Source organism: Artibeus jamaicensis, unplaced genomic scaffold (genome assembly GCF_021234435.1).
Source record: "Artibeus jamaicensis isolate MK-2021 breed Jamaican fruit bat unplaced genomic scaffold, CSHL_Jam_final contig_781, whole genome shotgun sequence".
In the NCBI taxonomy this organism is placed as follows: Eukaryota; Metazoa; Chordata; class Mammalia; order Chiroptera; family Phyllostomidae; genus Artibeus; species Artibeus jamaicensis.
The window spans coordinates 141,139-157,537 of record NW_026521968.1 but is presented as its reverse complement, the minus strand read 5'-3'; the positions used below and the strand labels follow the sequence as shown (position 1 = coordinate 157,537).

Here is a 16,399-nt window from a genome sequence, read left to right as displayed (position 1 = left end):
ATGCTGGGAAGATGGCAACGGAGTAAGATGGAGCTGATGCTAGCTCCTGTACTCATGGGTGAAAATCCTGGCAGATCTATAGAGAAACAGCACAATAAACCATCGGTTACCCAGCGTTTATGAAATTAAAAGACCAGAGATTGTGACCGACACTGAAACACCAGATGCGGCAGAGTCAGCTACTGGAGCTGGGTCTCACGCGGCCCCTGTGCTGCCGCCAGAGCAACAGGCCCGGGAGCCGGGGAGTCAGGTACAGGAGCCAGACACTCCAAGCCCCTGTGATGGTCCTGGGAGACAGAGGAGTCAGGAACTGGAGCTGGGACATTCTCAGCCCCTGTGCCAATGCCATAGCTACCAGCCTGGGCAACGGAAGGGTCAGTTGCAGGAGCTGGGACACCAAAGGCCCCTGTGACGCTGCCATAGAGACAGGCCTGGGCCCTGAGGAGCCAGCTACGGGAGCCGAGATGTTCTCAGCTCCTGTGCCACTGCCATAGCAAGGAGACTGGACTCCAGGGAGTCAGGTATGGAAGCCGGGACACTCCAAACCCCTGTGACGGCCCTGGGCGGCAGAGGAGCCAGATACGGGAGCTGGGACATTCCCAGCCCCTGTGCTGCTGCCGTAGTAACGAGCCTGGGTGCTGGAGGAGGCAGCTACTAGAGCCAGGACATTCAGCAGTGGTAGGCAATCAACCCAGGGACCAGCACGAGGACCAGCATGAGAGTAGGTGGAGACGAAGAACATCAAGAAACTTAAAGGAGTCTGCACCACTGAACTTCACAAGGATCATACCACAGAAGTTCATGCCATAAAACCAGGGTTTCAGAACAGATCAATTTCAGAAGCAGAGACTAACAAGAAGAGTCTCAAACAATGGGAAGTCAAAGAAACAATCCCCAAATGAAAGAAAAAGCAGAAACTTCAGAAAGAATGTTAGATGAAATAGAGGCTGATCAACTATCAGATAGTGAATTCAAAGCACTGGTTATTACGAAGTTCAAAGAGCTCACAGTGAACTACCAGAAACTACAGGGGAACTACAATGATCTCTCTGCAAACTACATCAACAAGAAAAAGGAAATGGAAACTATCAGCAAGGGAAAAGAGGAAATGAAGAATACAATTTCTGAATTGAAGAACACAGTAGAAAGTTTCAAAAGTAGGATAGATGAAGCAGAGGATAGGATTAGTGAGTTGGAGGACAAGGTAGAAAGCATCTCACAGAAAGAGCAACAAAATGAAAAGAGGCTCAGAAAGAATGAAGAGGGATTAAGAGAAATGCAAGACAATATGAAACGTAATAATATCTGAATAATAGGAATACCAGAAGGAGAAGAAGAAGAACAAGGGATAGAAAACATATTTGAACGAGTAATGAGAGAAAATTTCCCTAATTTGATAAGAGAAAAAGTCTCACAAATCCAGGAATCACAGAGAGTCCCAATCAAGAGGAACCCAAGGAGGCCCACTTCAAGACACATCATCATCAAAATGGCAAAATTCCAAGACAAAGAGAGAATCTTAAAGGCAGCAAGGGAGAAAAAAGAAATTACATACAAGGGAGCCCCAATAAGGTTAGCTACTGACTTCTCAATGGAAACACTTCAAGCAAGAAGAGAATGGCAAGAAATATTCCAAGTAATGAGAACCAAAGGTCTACAACCAAGGCTACTTTACCCAGCAAGGTGCTCAATCAAGATAGATGGCCAAATAAAGAGCTTCCAAGACAAAGGAAGCCTAAAAGAATATGCCTCCACCAAACCAGCTCTACAAGAAATACTAAAAGGACTGCTTTAAGAGAAGGAAGGATAAGAGGGAGACAGAGAGGAACACAGGTACAAAAATGGCAATGAATAAGTGCCTATCAATAATAACCTTAAACGTAAATGGATTAAATGCTCCAATCAAAAGACACAGAATAGCTCAATGGATAAGAAAGCATGACCCACACATATGCTGCCTACAAGAGACCCACCTCAGGACAAAAGACCATCACAGACTAAAAGTAAAAGGCTGGAAACAAGTTTTCCAAGCAAACGGACAAGAAAAAAAAGCTGGAATAGCAATTCTCATATCGGACAAAATAGACTTCAAAAAAAAGGCCAGAAAGAGAGACCCAGAAGGTCACTTCATTATACTCAAGGGAAGAATCCACCAAGAAGACATTAACATTGTAAACATATATGCACCAAACATAGGGGCACCCAAATATATCAAGAAAATCTTAGAGGACTTCAAGAAAGATATAGACAGCAACACAATTATAGTAGGGGATTTTAACACCCCACTATCAAAAATGGATAGATCTTCCAAACAAATTATCAACAAAGAGATAGTGGCATTAAACAACACCCTAGATGAAATGGACTTAACTGATATAGATAGAGCCCTTCATCCCAAAGAAGCTAAATATACATTCTTTTCAAATGCACATGGAACATTTTCAAAGATACACCACATGATAGGACACAGAACGAGCCTCAAAAAATTCAAGAAAATTGAAATCATACCAAGCATCTTCTGACCACAAGGGACTGAAATTGGAAACCAACCCCAAAGAAAAAAACCCAAAGCACCCAAAATCATGGAGACTGAATGGTATGCTATTAAACAATGAATGGGTCAAGAATGAAATTAGGGAAGAAATCAAAACGTTTCTGGAAACAAATGAAAATGATCTCACAACAACCCAAAACTTATGGGACACAATGAAGGCACTCCTGAGAGGGAATTTTATAGCAATACAGGCCTACCTAAAGAAAATAGAAACATTTCAAACAAACAACCTAACCCTACGCCTGCAAGAACTCGAGGAACAACAACAAAGACAGCCCAGAGCAAGCAAAAGAAAGGAAATAACCAAGATTAGAGCAGAATTAAATGACATAGAAACTAAAAGCACAATTTTAAGGATCGATGAATCCAGGACTTGGTTCTTTGAGAAGATAAACAAAATAGACAAGCCTTTAAGTAGGCTCATCAAGAAAAGAAGAGAGAGGACACAAATAAACACAATCAGAAATGAAAAAGGAGAGATTACAACTGATACCACAGAAATACAAGGGATTGTAAGAAATTACTATGAAGAACTGTATGCCAAGAAATTTGAAAACCTAGGGGAAATGGACACATTTCTAGAAAAATACAATCTTCCAAAACTCAGTGAAAAAGAAGCAGAAAATCTAAATATACCAATAACAGCAAAAGAAATTGAAGCAGTAATCAAAAAACTCCCATCACACAAAAGCCCTGGACCAGATGGGTTCACAGGAGAACTCTACAAAGCATTTAAGGGAGAGCTAACCCCTATTCTCCACAGACTATTCCAAAAAATCCAGAAGGATGGAAAACTCTCAAATTCTTTTTATGAAGCCAGCATCATCTTTATTCCAAAACCAGATTGAGACACAACAAAGAAAGAAAACTTCAGGCCAATATCGCTGATGAACATAGATGCTAAAATCCTCAACAAAATATTGGCAAATCGCATCCAACAATATATCAAAAAGATCATACACCATGATCAAGTGGGATTCATCCCAGGGATGCAAGGATGGTTCAATATTCGCAAATCAGTAAATGTAATACATCACATAAACAAAAGCAAAGACAAAAATCACATGATCATATCAATAGATGCAGAAAAAGCTTTCGATGAGGTACAACACCCATTTATGATAAAAAACACTCAGCAAAGTGGGAAGAGAGGGAGCATTTCTCAAAATAATAAAGGCCATATATGAGAGACCTACAGCCAATATCATACCCAATGGGAAAAAACTAAAAGCTTTTCCACTAAGATCAGGAACAAGACAAGGTTGTCCACTTTCACCACTTCTATTCAATATAATGCTGGAAGTTTTAGCCACAGCGATCAGGCAAGAAAAGGAAATAAAAGGCATCCAAATCGGAAAGGAGGAAACAAAACTGTCACTGTTTGCAGATGACATGATAGTGTACATGGAAAATCCTATAGACTCTACCCAAAAACTGCTCGAACTAATTAATGAGTTTGGCAAAACAGCTGGTTACAAAGTCAATATCCAGAAATCAAAGGCATTTTTGTATGCCAACAGTGAATCAGCAGAAGCAGAAATAAAGAAAAAAATCCCATTCGATATAGCAAAAAGAAAAATAAAATATTTGGGAATAAACCTAACTAAGGAGGTAAAAGACCTGTATGCAGAAAACTACACAGCCCTGAAGAACAAAATCAAGGAAGACACAAACAAATGGAAACATATACCTTGTTCATGGATTAGAAGAATTAACATCATCAAAATGTCCATACTACCCAAAGCAATATACAGATTCGATGCAATACCTATTAAAGTACCAATGGCATATTTCACAGACATAGAACAAACACTTCAAAAATTTATATGGAACCATAAACAAGCCCGAATAGCAGCTGCTCTTTTGAGAAAGAAGAACAAAGTAGGGGGGATCACAATACCTGATATCAAACTGTATTACAAGGCCACTGTAATCAAAACAGCCTGGTACTGGCATAAAAACAGGCACATAGACCAATGGAACAGAACAGAGAGCCCAGAAATCAACCCAACTCTCTACAGTCAATTAATATTCAACAAAGGGGGCAGTAACATAAAATGGAGTAAAGATAGCCTCTTCAACAAATGGTGTTGGGAGAACTGGACAGCTACGTGCAAAAAAATGAAACTTGAGCACAGACTTACACCATACACCAAAATAAATTCAAGGTGGATATAAGACTTACATGTAAGTTATAACACCATTAAAGTCCTAGAGGAGAACATTGGCAAGAAAATCTCAGACATTTCACGCAGCAACTTCTTTACTGATATGTCCCCTAGAGTAAGGAATGTAAAGGAAAGAATAAACAAATGGGATCTCATCAAAATAAAAAGCTTCTGCATGGCTAAAGAAAACAGTATTAAATTAGCAAGACAACCAACTGTATGGGAAAACATATTTGCCAATGATACCTCAGACAAAGGTTTAATCTCCAAAATATACAAAGAACTTACACGACTCCACTCTAAGAAGACACCCAACCCAATTAGAAAATGGGAAAAGGACTTGAACAAACACTTCTCCAAGGAGGACATACAGAACATTCAGAGACACATGAAGAGATGCTCAATATCATTAGCTATCAGAGAGATGCAAATTAAAACCACAATGAGATACCACTTTACACCACTCAGGATGGCTATCATAAACAAAGCAACAAACAACAAATGTTGGAGAGGTTGTGGGGAAAAGGGGTCCTTAGTTCACTGTTGGTGGGATTGCAGACTGGTACAACCATTATGGAAAACAGTATGGAATTTTCTCAGAAAAATAAAAATCGACCTGCCTTTTGACCTGGCAATTCCACTGCTGGGATTATATCCTAAGAATCCTAAAACATCAATTTCAAAGAACCTATGCACCACAATGTTCATAGCAGCACAATTTACAATAGCCAAGAGTTGGAAGCAACCTAGGTGCCCATCAGTAAATGAATGGATCCAAAAATTGTGGTACATATACACAATGGAATTCTATGCTGCAGAGAGAAAGAAGGAGCTACTACCTTTGCAACAACATGGATGGAACTGGAAAGCATTATGCTGAGTGAAATAGGCCAGGTGCTGAAAGACAAATACCATATGATCTCACCTTTAACAGGAAGCTAAACAACAAAACAAACAAGCAAGCAGAAAAAAAAAAAACAAAGACACTGAAATAGAGAACAAGGGGATAGTGACCAGAGGGGAGAAGGAAGGGAAGTTAAGGGGAAAAAGGGGGGGAGGGATTTGGAGGAACAAATAGGAAGGACACAGGGATGAGAACTAAGGGGGGTGGAAATGGGAGGGAGGTGGGGAGCAAGGGGTGGGGGAGGCTGGGATGGGAGAAATAGACAAAAAAACTGTACTTGAAAAATAACTAAATAAAATTTTTTAAAAAAGTCACTATATAACATAGAAGTACAAAATCAATGGTTTTTAGTATACTCTTTTTTTACAACAATAGTTTGTTGTAAAACTTGCTCCTTGCTCCCCACCTCCCTCCCATTTCCACCCCCCTTAGTTCTCATCCCTGTGTCCTTCCTATTTGTTCCTCCAAATCCCTCCCCCTTTTTCCCCTTAACTTCCCTTCCTTCTCCCCTCCAGTCACTATCCCCTTGTTCTCTATTTCAGTGTCTTTGTTTTTTTTTTTCTGCTTGCTTGTTTGTTTTGTTGTTTAGCTTCCTGTTAAAGGTGAGATCATATGGTATTTGTCTTTCAGCACCTGGCCTATTTCACTCAGCATAATGCTTTCCAGTTCCATCCATGTTGTTGCAAAGGTAGTAGCTCCTTCTTTCTCTCTGCAGCATAGAATTCCATTGTGTATATGTACCACAATTTTTGGATCCATTCATTTACTGATGGGCACCTAGGTTGCTTCCAACTCTTGGCTATTGTAAATTGTGCTGCTATGAACATTGTGGTGCATAGGTTCTTTGAAATTGATGTTTTAGGATTCTTAGGATATAATCCCAGCAGTGGAATTGCCGGGTCAAAAGGCAGGTCGATTTTTATTTTTCTGAGAAAATTCCATACTGTTTTCCATAATGGTTGTACCAGTCTGCAATCCCACCAACAGTGAACTAAGGACCCCTTTTCCCCACAACCTCTCCAACATTTGTTGTTTGTTGCTTTGTTTATGATAGCCATCCTGAGTGGTGTAAAGTGGTATCTCATTGTGGTTTTAATTTGCATCTCTCTGATAGCTAATGATATTGAGCATCTCTTCATGTGTCTCTGAATGTTCTGTATGTCCTCCTTGGAGAAGTGTTTGTTCAAGTCCTTTTCCCATTTTCTAATTGGGTTGGGTGTCTTCTTAGAGTGGAGTCGTGTAAGTTCTTTGTATATTTTGGAGATTAAACCTTTGTCTGAGGTATCATTGGCAAATATGTTTTCCCATACAGTTGGTTGTCTTGCTAATTTAATACTGTTTTCTTTAGCCATGCAGAAGCTTTTTATTTTGATGAGATCCCATTTGTTTATTCTTTCCTTTACATTCCTTACTCTAGGGGACATATCAGTAAAGAAGTTGCTGCGTGAAATGTCTGAGATTTTCTTGCCAATGTTCTCCTCTAGGACTTTAATGGTGTTATAACTTACATGTAAGTCTTATATCCACCTTGAATTTATTTTGGTGTATGGTGTAAGTCTGTGCTCAAGTTTCATTTTTTTGCACGTAGCTGTCCAGTTCTCCCAACACCATTTGTTGAAGAGGCTATCTTTACTCCATTTTATGTTACTGCCCCCTTTGTCGAATATTAATTGACTGTAGAGAGTTGGGTTGATTTCTGGGCTCTCTGTTCTGTTCCATTGGTCTATGTGCCTGTTTTTATGCCAGTACCAGGCTGTTTTGATTACAGTGGCCTTGTAATACAGTTTGATATCAGGTATTGTGATCCCCCCTACTTTGTTCTTCTTTCTCAAAAGAGCAGCTGCTATTCGGGCTCGTTTATGGTTCCATATAAATTTTCGAAGTGTTTGTTCTATTATATAGTGACTTTTATGTTATATAAACTATATCAATTTAAAAATTGAAAGAAAAAATATTATTATAATATTCGCTGTAGAAAAGACATTAAGTAATCAAGGAGTTTTTTTTAAAAGATACAACAAACTACATAAGCTTCTCTACAGATCATCATTGCTGTCAGCCCTACTTTCTATCCTCTGGTTGTATTTCTCACATCCACTCTCTCCCACACTGTATGCATAGTCTTAATTATGGATGAAAAGTTAGATCAAGAAGATAGACAGTAACTATATCTGTTTTGTCATCTATGTCATATTCAAAATATGGGTATCAGCCCAATCACTGTAACAACTCTCCAGAAAGGCAATCTGTCAAATTAGTCCTCTCAAATCAGTTAGAAACATTTACTGAGTATTTACACGTGTACAGGACTAAAACTAATGAGTAGGAGGGGAGGCCATATAAACAAGAATATTGACCACGTCCTCCAGATATCTGTGGATTTGCAAGGTAACAAGACCAATGCGAGTGGTATGTTGGAGCTGTCATTTGGTGGAAGTGAGGATGATTTAAGAAGATCTCATAGCTAAAGTGGAGTGGGAAGCTCATGGATTCATGGAATAGTGATCAAATTATTGGGTTATGTGGAAACAAATTACTTTCCAATACTTAAACTAAATCCTATTGAATTGTACTTGGAACATTTTAAAAGCATTTAATTACAATTTTCAGATGAAATCATAATGTTTGACACCTTTCCTAGGATCAAGGTTTGGTAATCCAGATGACATGTAAGAGAGTTACTGATAATCCCCTAGGGGTTGGATAAATCACTGAACACTGGCCCTTCCTAACACCCACCCATCAAGAAAGCAGCTACATGCCACAGACAGAGAACATACACATGGATACCCAAATCCCCTTCCATCTCCCACAAAGCCAATGTGCCTGTTCAAGAGGTTCTTTTGAGAGTATATGGAAATTTAAGGATGTATTTTACTAAATAACTATTCCCTGATAGATCACCCTGGAAGATCCATTTACTGTTTTAATCAATCAGGATAGCATTCCATCCCCTGGAATTATTTATATTGCACTCAGAGGAAGAAGAATCATTCATGTAGCACAGGAATGGCACAGAGAAGCCTGTAAAATCTATGGCCACAGAAAAATCATTAACTGACCACAATACCCTTTCCAGATATGCCCAGGTGTGACCTCAGACTACTCAAATGGCTGTAAGCAGCCACCACCGCTAAATTGCGATAGGAACTATAAAATAAAACTCATTTGCTACCCTGGAATAGGATCTAGCCCACAGACTTTAAGTAAGCTCCTTTAAGCCTTCAGGTTTTTTTTTATTCAATTACAGTTGGCATTCAATGTTATTTTATATTAATTTCAGACATACAGCATAGTGTTTAGACATTTATTTATATAAGTTATGAAGTGATCCCCACAGTAAGTCTAGTGCCCACCTGGCCCCATACATAATTATTACAATATTATTGACTATATTCCCTATGTATACTTTATATCTTCATGACTATTAGGTAACTATCAATTTGTATTTCTCACTCCCTTCACCTTTTTTACCAAGCCCCTGAACCCCTCACCCACCTGGTAACCAACAACTTGCTTTCTGCACCTATGAGTCTGGTTTTTGTTTGTTTGTTTGTTTGTTTTATTTGTGCATTTATATCATTCTTTAGATTCCACATATAAGTGAAATAGGTCAGACAGAGAAAGCCTCAGTCATTTTTAAACCTTTGTCACTTGGATCATTTTAAGCTTTTATAACACAAGCTTCATGAGGAAAAGGCCAATCCCAAAAATTTTGGGTTTACTGGAATTGGCATTATTTGGAACAGCTCTGCAAATATTCACACACTTAGTAGGTATAAGTATATCACCTGTGTCATAAGTATAATCTTCTAACCATTTCTCAAAATCCACATCTAGTATTATTATTTCTTAAGGAAAACAAGTGTGGGGGAGGGGTGAGAGGGACTGGTCAAACAGAGCGGGGTGCAGGGGATTGGTAACAGGCAAGGAAGAAGGAAAAACAAATGGGTGAGGAGCAAAGGGGGCAACAGGTCATTAGGCAGCCGGAGGGACTGATCTACCAAGAATCAAGGCCTTGGCTATGATGGGGAAAGGAGACAGCACTACATTGTTCAGACAGGGCATTGCAGGCACGTACTTGGGGTGCTTGTAGGCCATGAGGCATCGCTCGTACTTGCCCACCATGCTCCAGGCCATGACCAGGCCGTCGGCACTTCCTGAGAGGAGGTGCCACTCGTCAAAGCACAGGCACTTCACTGCTCCCTCGTGGCCGCTGAGAGTCTGCAAGGAAAGCTGCCTCTGTTTTTAGTCCATCTTCAACTCAAGTGTGACTCCTCCAAGGGCCAAAACTGGAAGCGTCTTCAGATAAATTTCAAAGTCACACTGCACCCATCCATGACTCCCACTCACTGGGTATTGACCTAGCCCACTCTGCTTTGGCTTTAAGAAAGCTGCTGGAGTCCATGCCTCTGTTGCTCCAAAGTTCTCTCCCCCATGAAAGAAGAATGTGATTAGGGAGAAACCTGGCTTCTGGTGGGTCTGCAGCTGAGGCACGCTCCATCTTTGTAGAGCACCAGAGGCCCAGGATTCACCATCCTCTGCTGCAACAGAGTGTTCCATCCCAGCTCCTTACCAGGGCCCAGAAGGCACCTGGCAGTCCTTGTGCCTGCAAACTCTGACTAGACCACAGTGAAAACAAGATTGGTGGGAAAAAATCTACCCACCTTGCCAGTGGCTTCTCACTGTGATCCTGCATTCCTGGCATAAATGACACCTCACTAGCACCCACTAGAGCCAGGGGGTTTCAAGACCAGCGAGAACATTTTGCGTATGTGAACATTCAAACACTTTCAAAACAGCCAATATTCTTTTCATCAGAGAGTAAGAGGAAAAATAATTGTGACTTTGTTCATTCCCTTATCCATGCCAGAATCAGGGTAGAATATTCTGGAAAAAGAAAAGGTACTTTTTTTTGCTGTTAAAATATCCTGAGCCCATCCATAATGCCAAGTCAGAATGTAGCCTTCCACTACCACCCCAATAATCATGTGGGCCCTGACATTCCACCAACACGCAATGGCTCAGTATTGGAGGGGGCCTTCCCTTTCAACTCTTTTGGACCACCATTGTGGTGACTGTAACTTGATTTTCCAGGGTGGTCTATGGAACAACATGGGGTAAGACCATCAGTCTTCTCCAACCCATCACCGCCAGTGCCCCATTCCCTCCTCAGCCCACTGCCCGCACCTTTACCAGCTGAGCCATGGCTATGTGCCACACTTTGATTATCCCTCGCTCACAGCTGCTCACAATGTAGGTGTCATTGATCCTGGTGGCCAAGATGGGGTCTTTGTGTTTAAATGTCTTCAGGCATTTCCCTGTCTCTACATCCCACTCTGAAAAGGAGGAAAGAGAAAGGTTGGTGGGTGGGGCAAGAGGATGAGAAGGGGATTTACAGTGAAGTTCTACACCCCATCACAGAAGCTAAGACTATTGGAGCCCATCAAGTCAGATCCCAGACAACCTTTGCCTGGGCTGGCACCCCCACAGGCTCTTCTTCTTCCAACCACATGCAACACAGAGCTTCCTGCTCATGGGAGAGCCAGCAATGTCTAGACCTTGGCTGTAACCAAAGAAGTTAGCCCTAGGGTCCAAGTGCTAGACAGCTCATTGCCTATGAGACTCCTCAAGCCTGAAGAAAGCTTGCTATGGCGATGTCGGGAGAATCACAGCTCATGTTGTGTGGTGCCATTCTTCCCAGATGCTATGCTTCTGACCCACACTTCTACCCTAAAGGAGAGAAAACTATCTATTTTCATTCACATTTTAAAATATTTTCAAATCTGACTTGAATTTAACTAATTGAGAGATTGTCACAGCTGGGAGCAGGTTTAATGCTGGTTCTACATAGACGGTGATAGAGCAACAGACTAGGGTAGTGGTCCTCAACATTTCTGACACCCAGGACTGCTTTCATGGAAGACAGTTTTTCTGTGGACGAGGATGATGGGGTGTGGGGAAACAGGAGGCAAAGGTCAGGCAGTAATTCGAGCAAAGCTTTGCTTGCTTGCCCTACATTCACTCAGTTCCTATTGTGCAGACCAGTTCCTAACAAGATGTTGGGGACCTCTGGCCTAGGGCACTGCGAGTTGGGTGAATATGAGAGTAAATGGGTGAGTGGGAGAACAGAGCTTCAAGGCAAATATTGAAAGTAGTCACCAAGAATTCAGGGATCAGAACATTAAAGTCAGTTTTATCAGCCCCCAAAGTACCTCCCAAGAAACAGAATGTTTTACCTAAGACAAAATAACCACAGCTGATACTTGTATAGCACTAACAATGGGCCAGGCATCATTCAAAGTGCTTGACATGTATTAAGTCATCTTCACAAAACAAGCACTATTAGTCTTCCCCACTACACAGGTGAGGAAATTGAGGCATAGAGAGGTTCTGCAACCTGCTCGAGATCACATAGCTGATTGGCAGATTAAGGTGGCATTTGAACCCAGGAAATCTGGATGCAAGGCCATGCCCTTGACCTTGGCATGCTAAAGTTAATCAGGTAGATTACTTTTAACTACCTGAGAATTTTTTTCTTTTTTACATATATATTGGCCCTTTTATCAAATTAGGTATGTGAAAATTGAAAGAGGAATTAAAATATATATTGACAAAATGCCCTGGTTTAAAGAATTTAAGAAGTGGGGAATTACCTTTCAGATCTCCACTGGTCACTTTTTCTTTCTATTTTGGTAACCCAGGCAGGCAGGAAAAGCCCAGGGGAAGCAGGTAGGCTGGTGGCCAGGGCCAAGGTTAAGGTAAGAGAGATCTTTGATATTTTTTCATAATGTGCATTAGTTTTGACTTTTTAAATACTGCATTAAAATATGTACCTTGATTACCGAGGGGCTTTCTTTTGGTGCCCTCTGAAGTTTCACACCTGAGGCAAGGGCCTAACTTCCCTTGCCTTGTTATGGCCCTACCTGGGGTCCCCAAGACTCTCTCAAGCTTGAGTCCTTGCTTGCCCTTCCACCATCAGACCCTCCCTCTTTCATCCTTCTTTCCTTCTCAAAGCAATGACGGCAATGGGACTTTCATTCAGGCTGAGGAGGGCAAAGAGGTAGAGAGTATCTTAAGCAGATGTAAATATCTGCAAACATAACACCACCACATTCTCCCTTTCCCACATTTTTTCCTCCATGTATCCCTAACATGCTGTGGTTTCCTGGGTCCTTTACTTTTTTTTTCCCTTCAGTCTTTCCTCCTGATTTGCACAGAACATCTCACCCATAACTGGGGCTTCCATCTTCATTACAACTGAAAACCACCAAATCGACAGATCTGGAGCTCCAAACTGGTATAGCCATCCCTGCATCTTCCCACTGCAACTTTCACCTGGATGTCCTTGGGAATCCCACTCAATTTGTAGGTTTCCATTGCCTCTGTAACAAATTCCCACAAAGCTTAGATGCTGAAGACAACACAAATTTACTATTTTACAGAAATCTGACCTGACCACAAAAGGCTAAAATCAAGGTGTTGGAAGGGCCATGTTCAGGCTATGTTCATTTATGGAGACTCTGGGGCCTGATTTCCTTGCCTTTTCTGCCTTTCAGGGGTCACCCACATCTCTTGGCTTATGAACCTCTCCCTTCATCTTCAAACCAGCAGTGTTGCATCTCTCTGACCATTCTTCTACAGTCACAACTCCTTTTTTCCCCAAGATTTTATCAATTTTTTTAGAGAGGGGAAAAGAAGGATAAAGATAGGGAGAAAAACACAGACGTGTGAGAGAAACATTGATCGGTTGCCTCTCACATGCCCACAACCTGGCCTGCAACACAAGCATAAGCCCTGACTTGGATTTGAACCAGTGATCTTTTGGTTTACAGCACAATGCTCAACCCACTGGGCCACACCAGTCATAGCAGTCACATGTCCTTTTGATCACAGACAAGAAAGTTTGTTTTTAAGAATTTGTGTGACTACCCATGGGTCCACACTGAAAACCCAAGATAATTTCTCCTTTTAAAATTCCTTAACTTGAGACTTCTGGCCAAGATGGGGGCATAGATAGACATACTTTGCCTCCTCACAGAACCAATAGAAGGACAACAACAAATTTAAAAGCAAAAAATAACCAGAACTGCCAGAAAATCAAACTGTATGGAAGTCAGACAACCAAGGAGTTAAAGAAGAAACATTCATCCAGCCTAGTAGGAAAGGTGGAGATGGGCAGCTGGGGTGGAGAGGCCTCAAGGCAAGGCAGTGGCTCCATAGATTAGTTGAGGTGGTAGCTGGCACAGTGGGTGGTCCCACAGTGTGTGAATAAACTGGGACAAACAACTGGGGAGCAAGACAGACCACATAACCCAAGGTTCCAGTGTAGAGAAATAAAGCCTCTAAAGTCTCAAAAATCTCTGACTGAAAAACCTGTGGGGGTTGAGGTGTCAGGAAAAACTCCCAGACTCATAATAGAGTTTGTTAGAGACAGCCACAGGGTCCTCAAATGTACACAAAACCACCCACCCGGGAATCAGCACCAGAAGGGCATAATTTGCTTGTGGGTAGCAGAGGAAGTGACTGAAAGCCACTGAAAGCTGAGCAAGTGGCATTGTTTCCTCTTAGACCCTTCCCCCACATACAGTGCCACAACACAGCATCGTTGGTTGCACCACCCAGTCTGGTGATACCTAAGACTCTGCCCCTTACTGTGAAACAGGCTTGCCAAAACAAAACAAAAAAATGGCCCAAATGAAAGAACAGATCAAAGGTCTTGTAGGGTAAGTGAAGGCAATCTCGTTTCCTCACCCAGGTGTCTGGGTAACTAAGGGAAGCAGTGTTTCCACAGCCTTGACTGGACCTGATAAGTAGTGTTCTCATAGTGCACAGAATCATGTTTTGTTAGTTGTTATGTTATGTTATGTTGTTGTTATGTTATGTTATGTTATGTTATGTTATGTTAAGTTTTATGTTAGTTTTCTGGCTTTGTTCCCCACTAGTACTTGAACAGGTAGGGACTCCTTGCTGGGGGTGATGATGAGAGACACTTAACAAGACAGGTGCCACAATGGGTGCCATGATGGGGAGCAAGGGCCATGACATGTGCTATGCAGAGACATGCAGATAGACATGCAGCTTTGCAGCATGTATGGCTCACTCACCCATGAATAAAGGCATGCCAGATATCCCAGTGGCTCCATGAATATTTTCCATCTGCACAAATACCATGAACCTGCCCAGCCTTGAAGGGCTGCAACACAGCTCCAGAAAAAATACAACTAAGCAATAAAGAGATAGTCAACCTATCAGATGCAGAGTTCCAAACATTGGTAATCAGAATGCACATAGAAATTATTGTGTATGGTCACAAAATAGAAGAAAGAGTAAAGGCTATGAAAAGTGAAATAAAGGAAAATGCATAGGAAACCAACAGACTCAAATCAACAGTTTGGTGAAGGAAGAAATAAACATTCAACCAGAACAGAATGAAGGAACAAGAATTCACAAAAATAAGGAGAGTCTTAGGAACCTTTGGGACAACTTTAAATGCTCCAACATCTGAACCATAGGGGTACCAGAAGGAGAAGAGGAAGAGTAACAAACTGAAAACTTATTTGAAAAAGAAATGAAGGAGAACTTTCCCAATCTGGCAAAGGAAATAGACTTCCAGGAAGTCTAGGAAGTTCAGAGAGTCCCAAAGAAGTTGGATCAAAGGAAGCACCACCAAGGCACATCATAATTACATTATCCAAGATTAAAGAGAAGGAGAGAATCTTAAAAGCAGCAAGAGGAAAAGAGACAGTTATCTTCAGAGGAGTTCATATAAGACTACTAGCTGATTTCTCAAAAGAAACCTTGTAGGCAAGAAGGGGCTGGAAAGAAGTATTCCAAGTCATGAAAGGCAAGGACCTACATCCAAAATGACTCTATCCAGCAAAGCTATCATTTAGAATGGGAAGCAAGATAAAGTGTTTCCCAGGTAAGGTCAAGTTAAAGGAGTTCATCATCCCCCAGCCCTTATTACGTGAAATGTTAAAGAGACTTATCTAAGAAAAAGAAGATAAAAAATACAAACAGTAAAATGACAACAAACTCACAGCTATCAACAACCCAACCAAGAAAACAAACAAAAACAAAACCAAAAACTAACTAAGCAAGTTGAGAACAGGAACAGATTTACAGAAATAGAGATCACATGGAGGGTTATCAGTGGGGAGGTGGAGGGAGGAAAATGGGGGAAAAGATACAGAGAATAAGAAGCATAAATGGTAGCTACAAATGGGGGGGGGGGTTAAGACTAGTATGGGAAATGGAGAAGCCAAAGAACTTATATGTATGACCCATAGACATGAACTAAAGTGGGGGAATGCTGGTGCGAGGGTGGGTACAGGGCTGAGGAAAATAAGGGGAGAAAAAATGGGACAACTGTAATAGCATAATCAATAAAATATATTAAAAATAAAATAAAATTCCTTAACTTAGTCACATCTGCAAAGTCCCTCTCACCATGCAAGGTAACATAGTCATAGGTTCCAAGGATTAAGGTATGCAGATCTCTGGTTAGCCATTGTTCTTTCTTCTACACTCACCATGTCCAAAATTGAAACTATTACCTTCTCCTCCATTCCTCACCTCACCCTTCTATTCCACCCTAGTTCCTATTTCCAGATCCCCAGTGGCCTGAGTTTGAAAGTCCAGCCTCATCATTTGCCTTCCATCTTTCTCACTTTTCATATCGTATTGGTGGTGAAGTCCTGCCAACTCTCCCTCTAGAACTCTCCCTTCAGGGAAAGTTCTATGCCATCTGATATAAACATGCATCCATCT

At 41.3% G+C, this 16,399-nt stretch overlaps 1 protein-coding gene across 1 annotated transcript in view; it reads right to left on the bottom strand.

Moving 5' to 3' along the window:
* Positions 1-16,399, bottom strand: part of FBXW10B (F-box and WD repeat domain containing 10B) — a 45,984-nt gene that overhangs the window by 8,517 nt on the left and 21,068 nt on the right. The window contains exons 9-10 of the mRNA XM_037165539.2: positions 10,817-10,965; positions 9,708-9,850 (exon numbers count right to left, since the gene is read on the bottom strand). Coding sequence (XP_037021434.2) covers positions 9,708-9,850; positions 10,817-10,965 — 292 coding nt within the window. The remainder of the gene's footprint in view (positions 1-9,707; positions 9,851-10,816; positions 10,966-16,399) is intronic.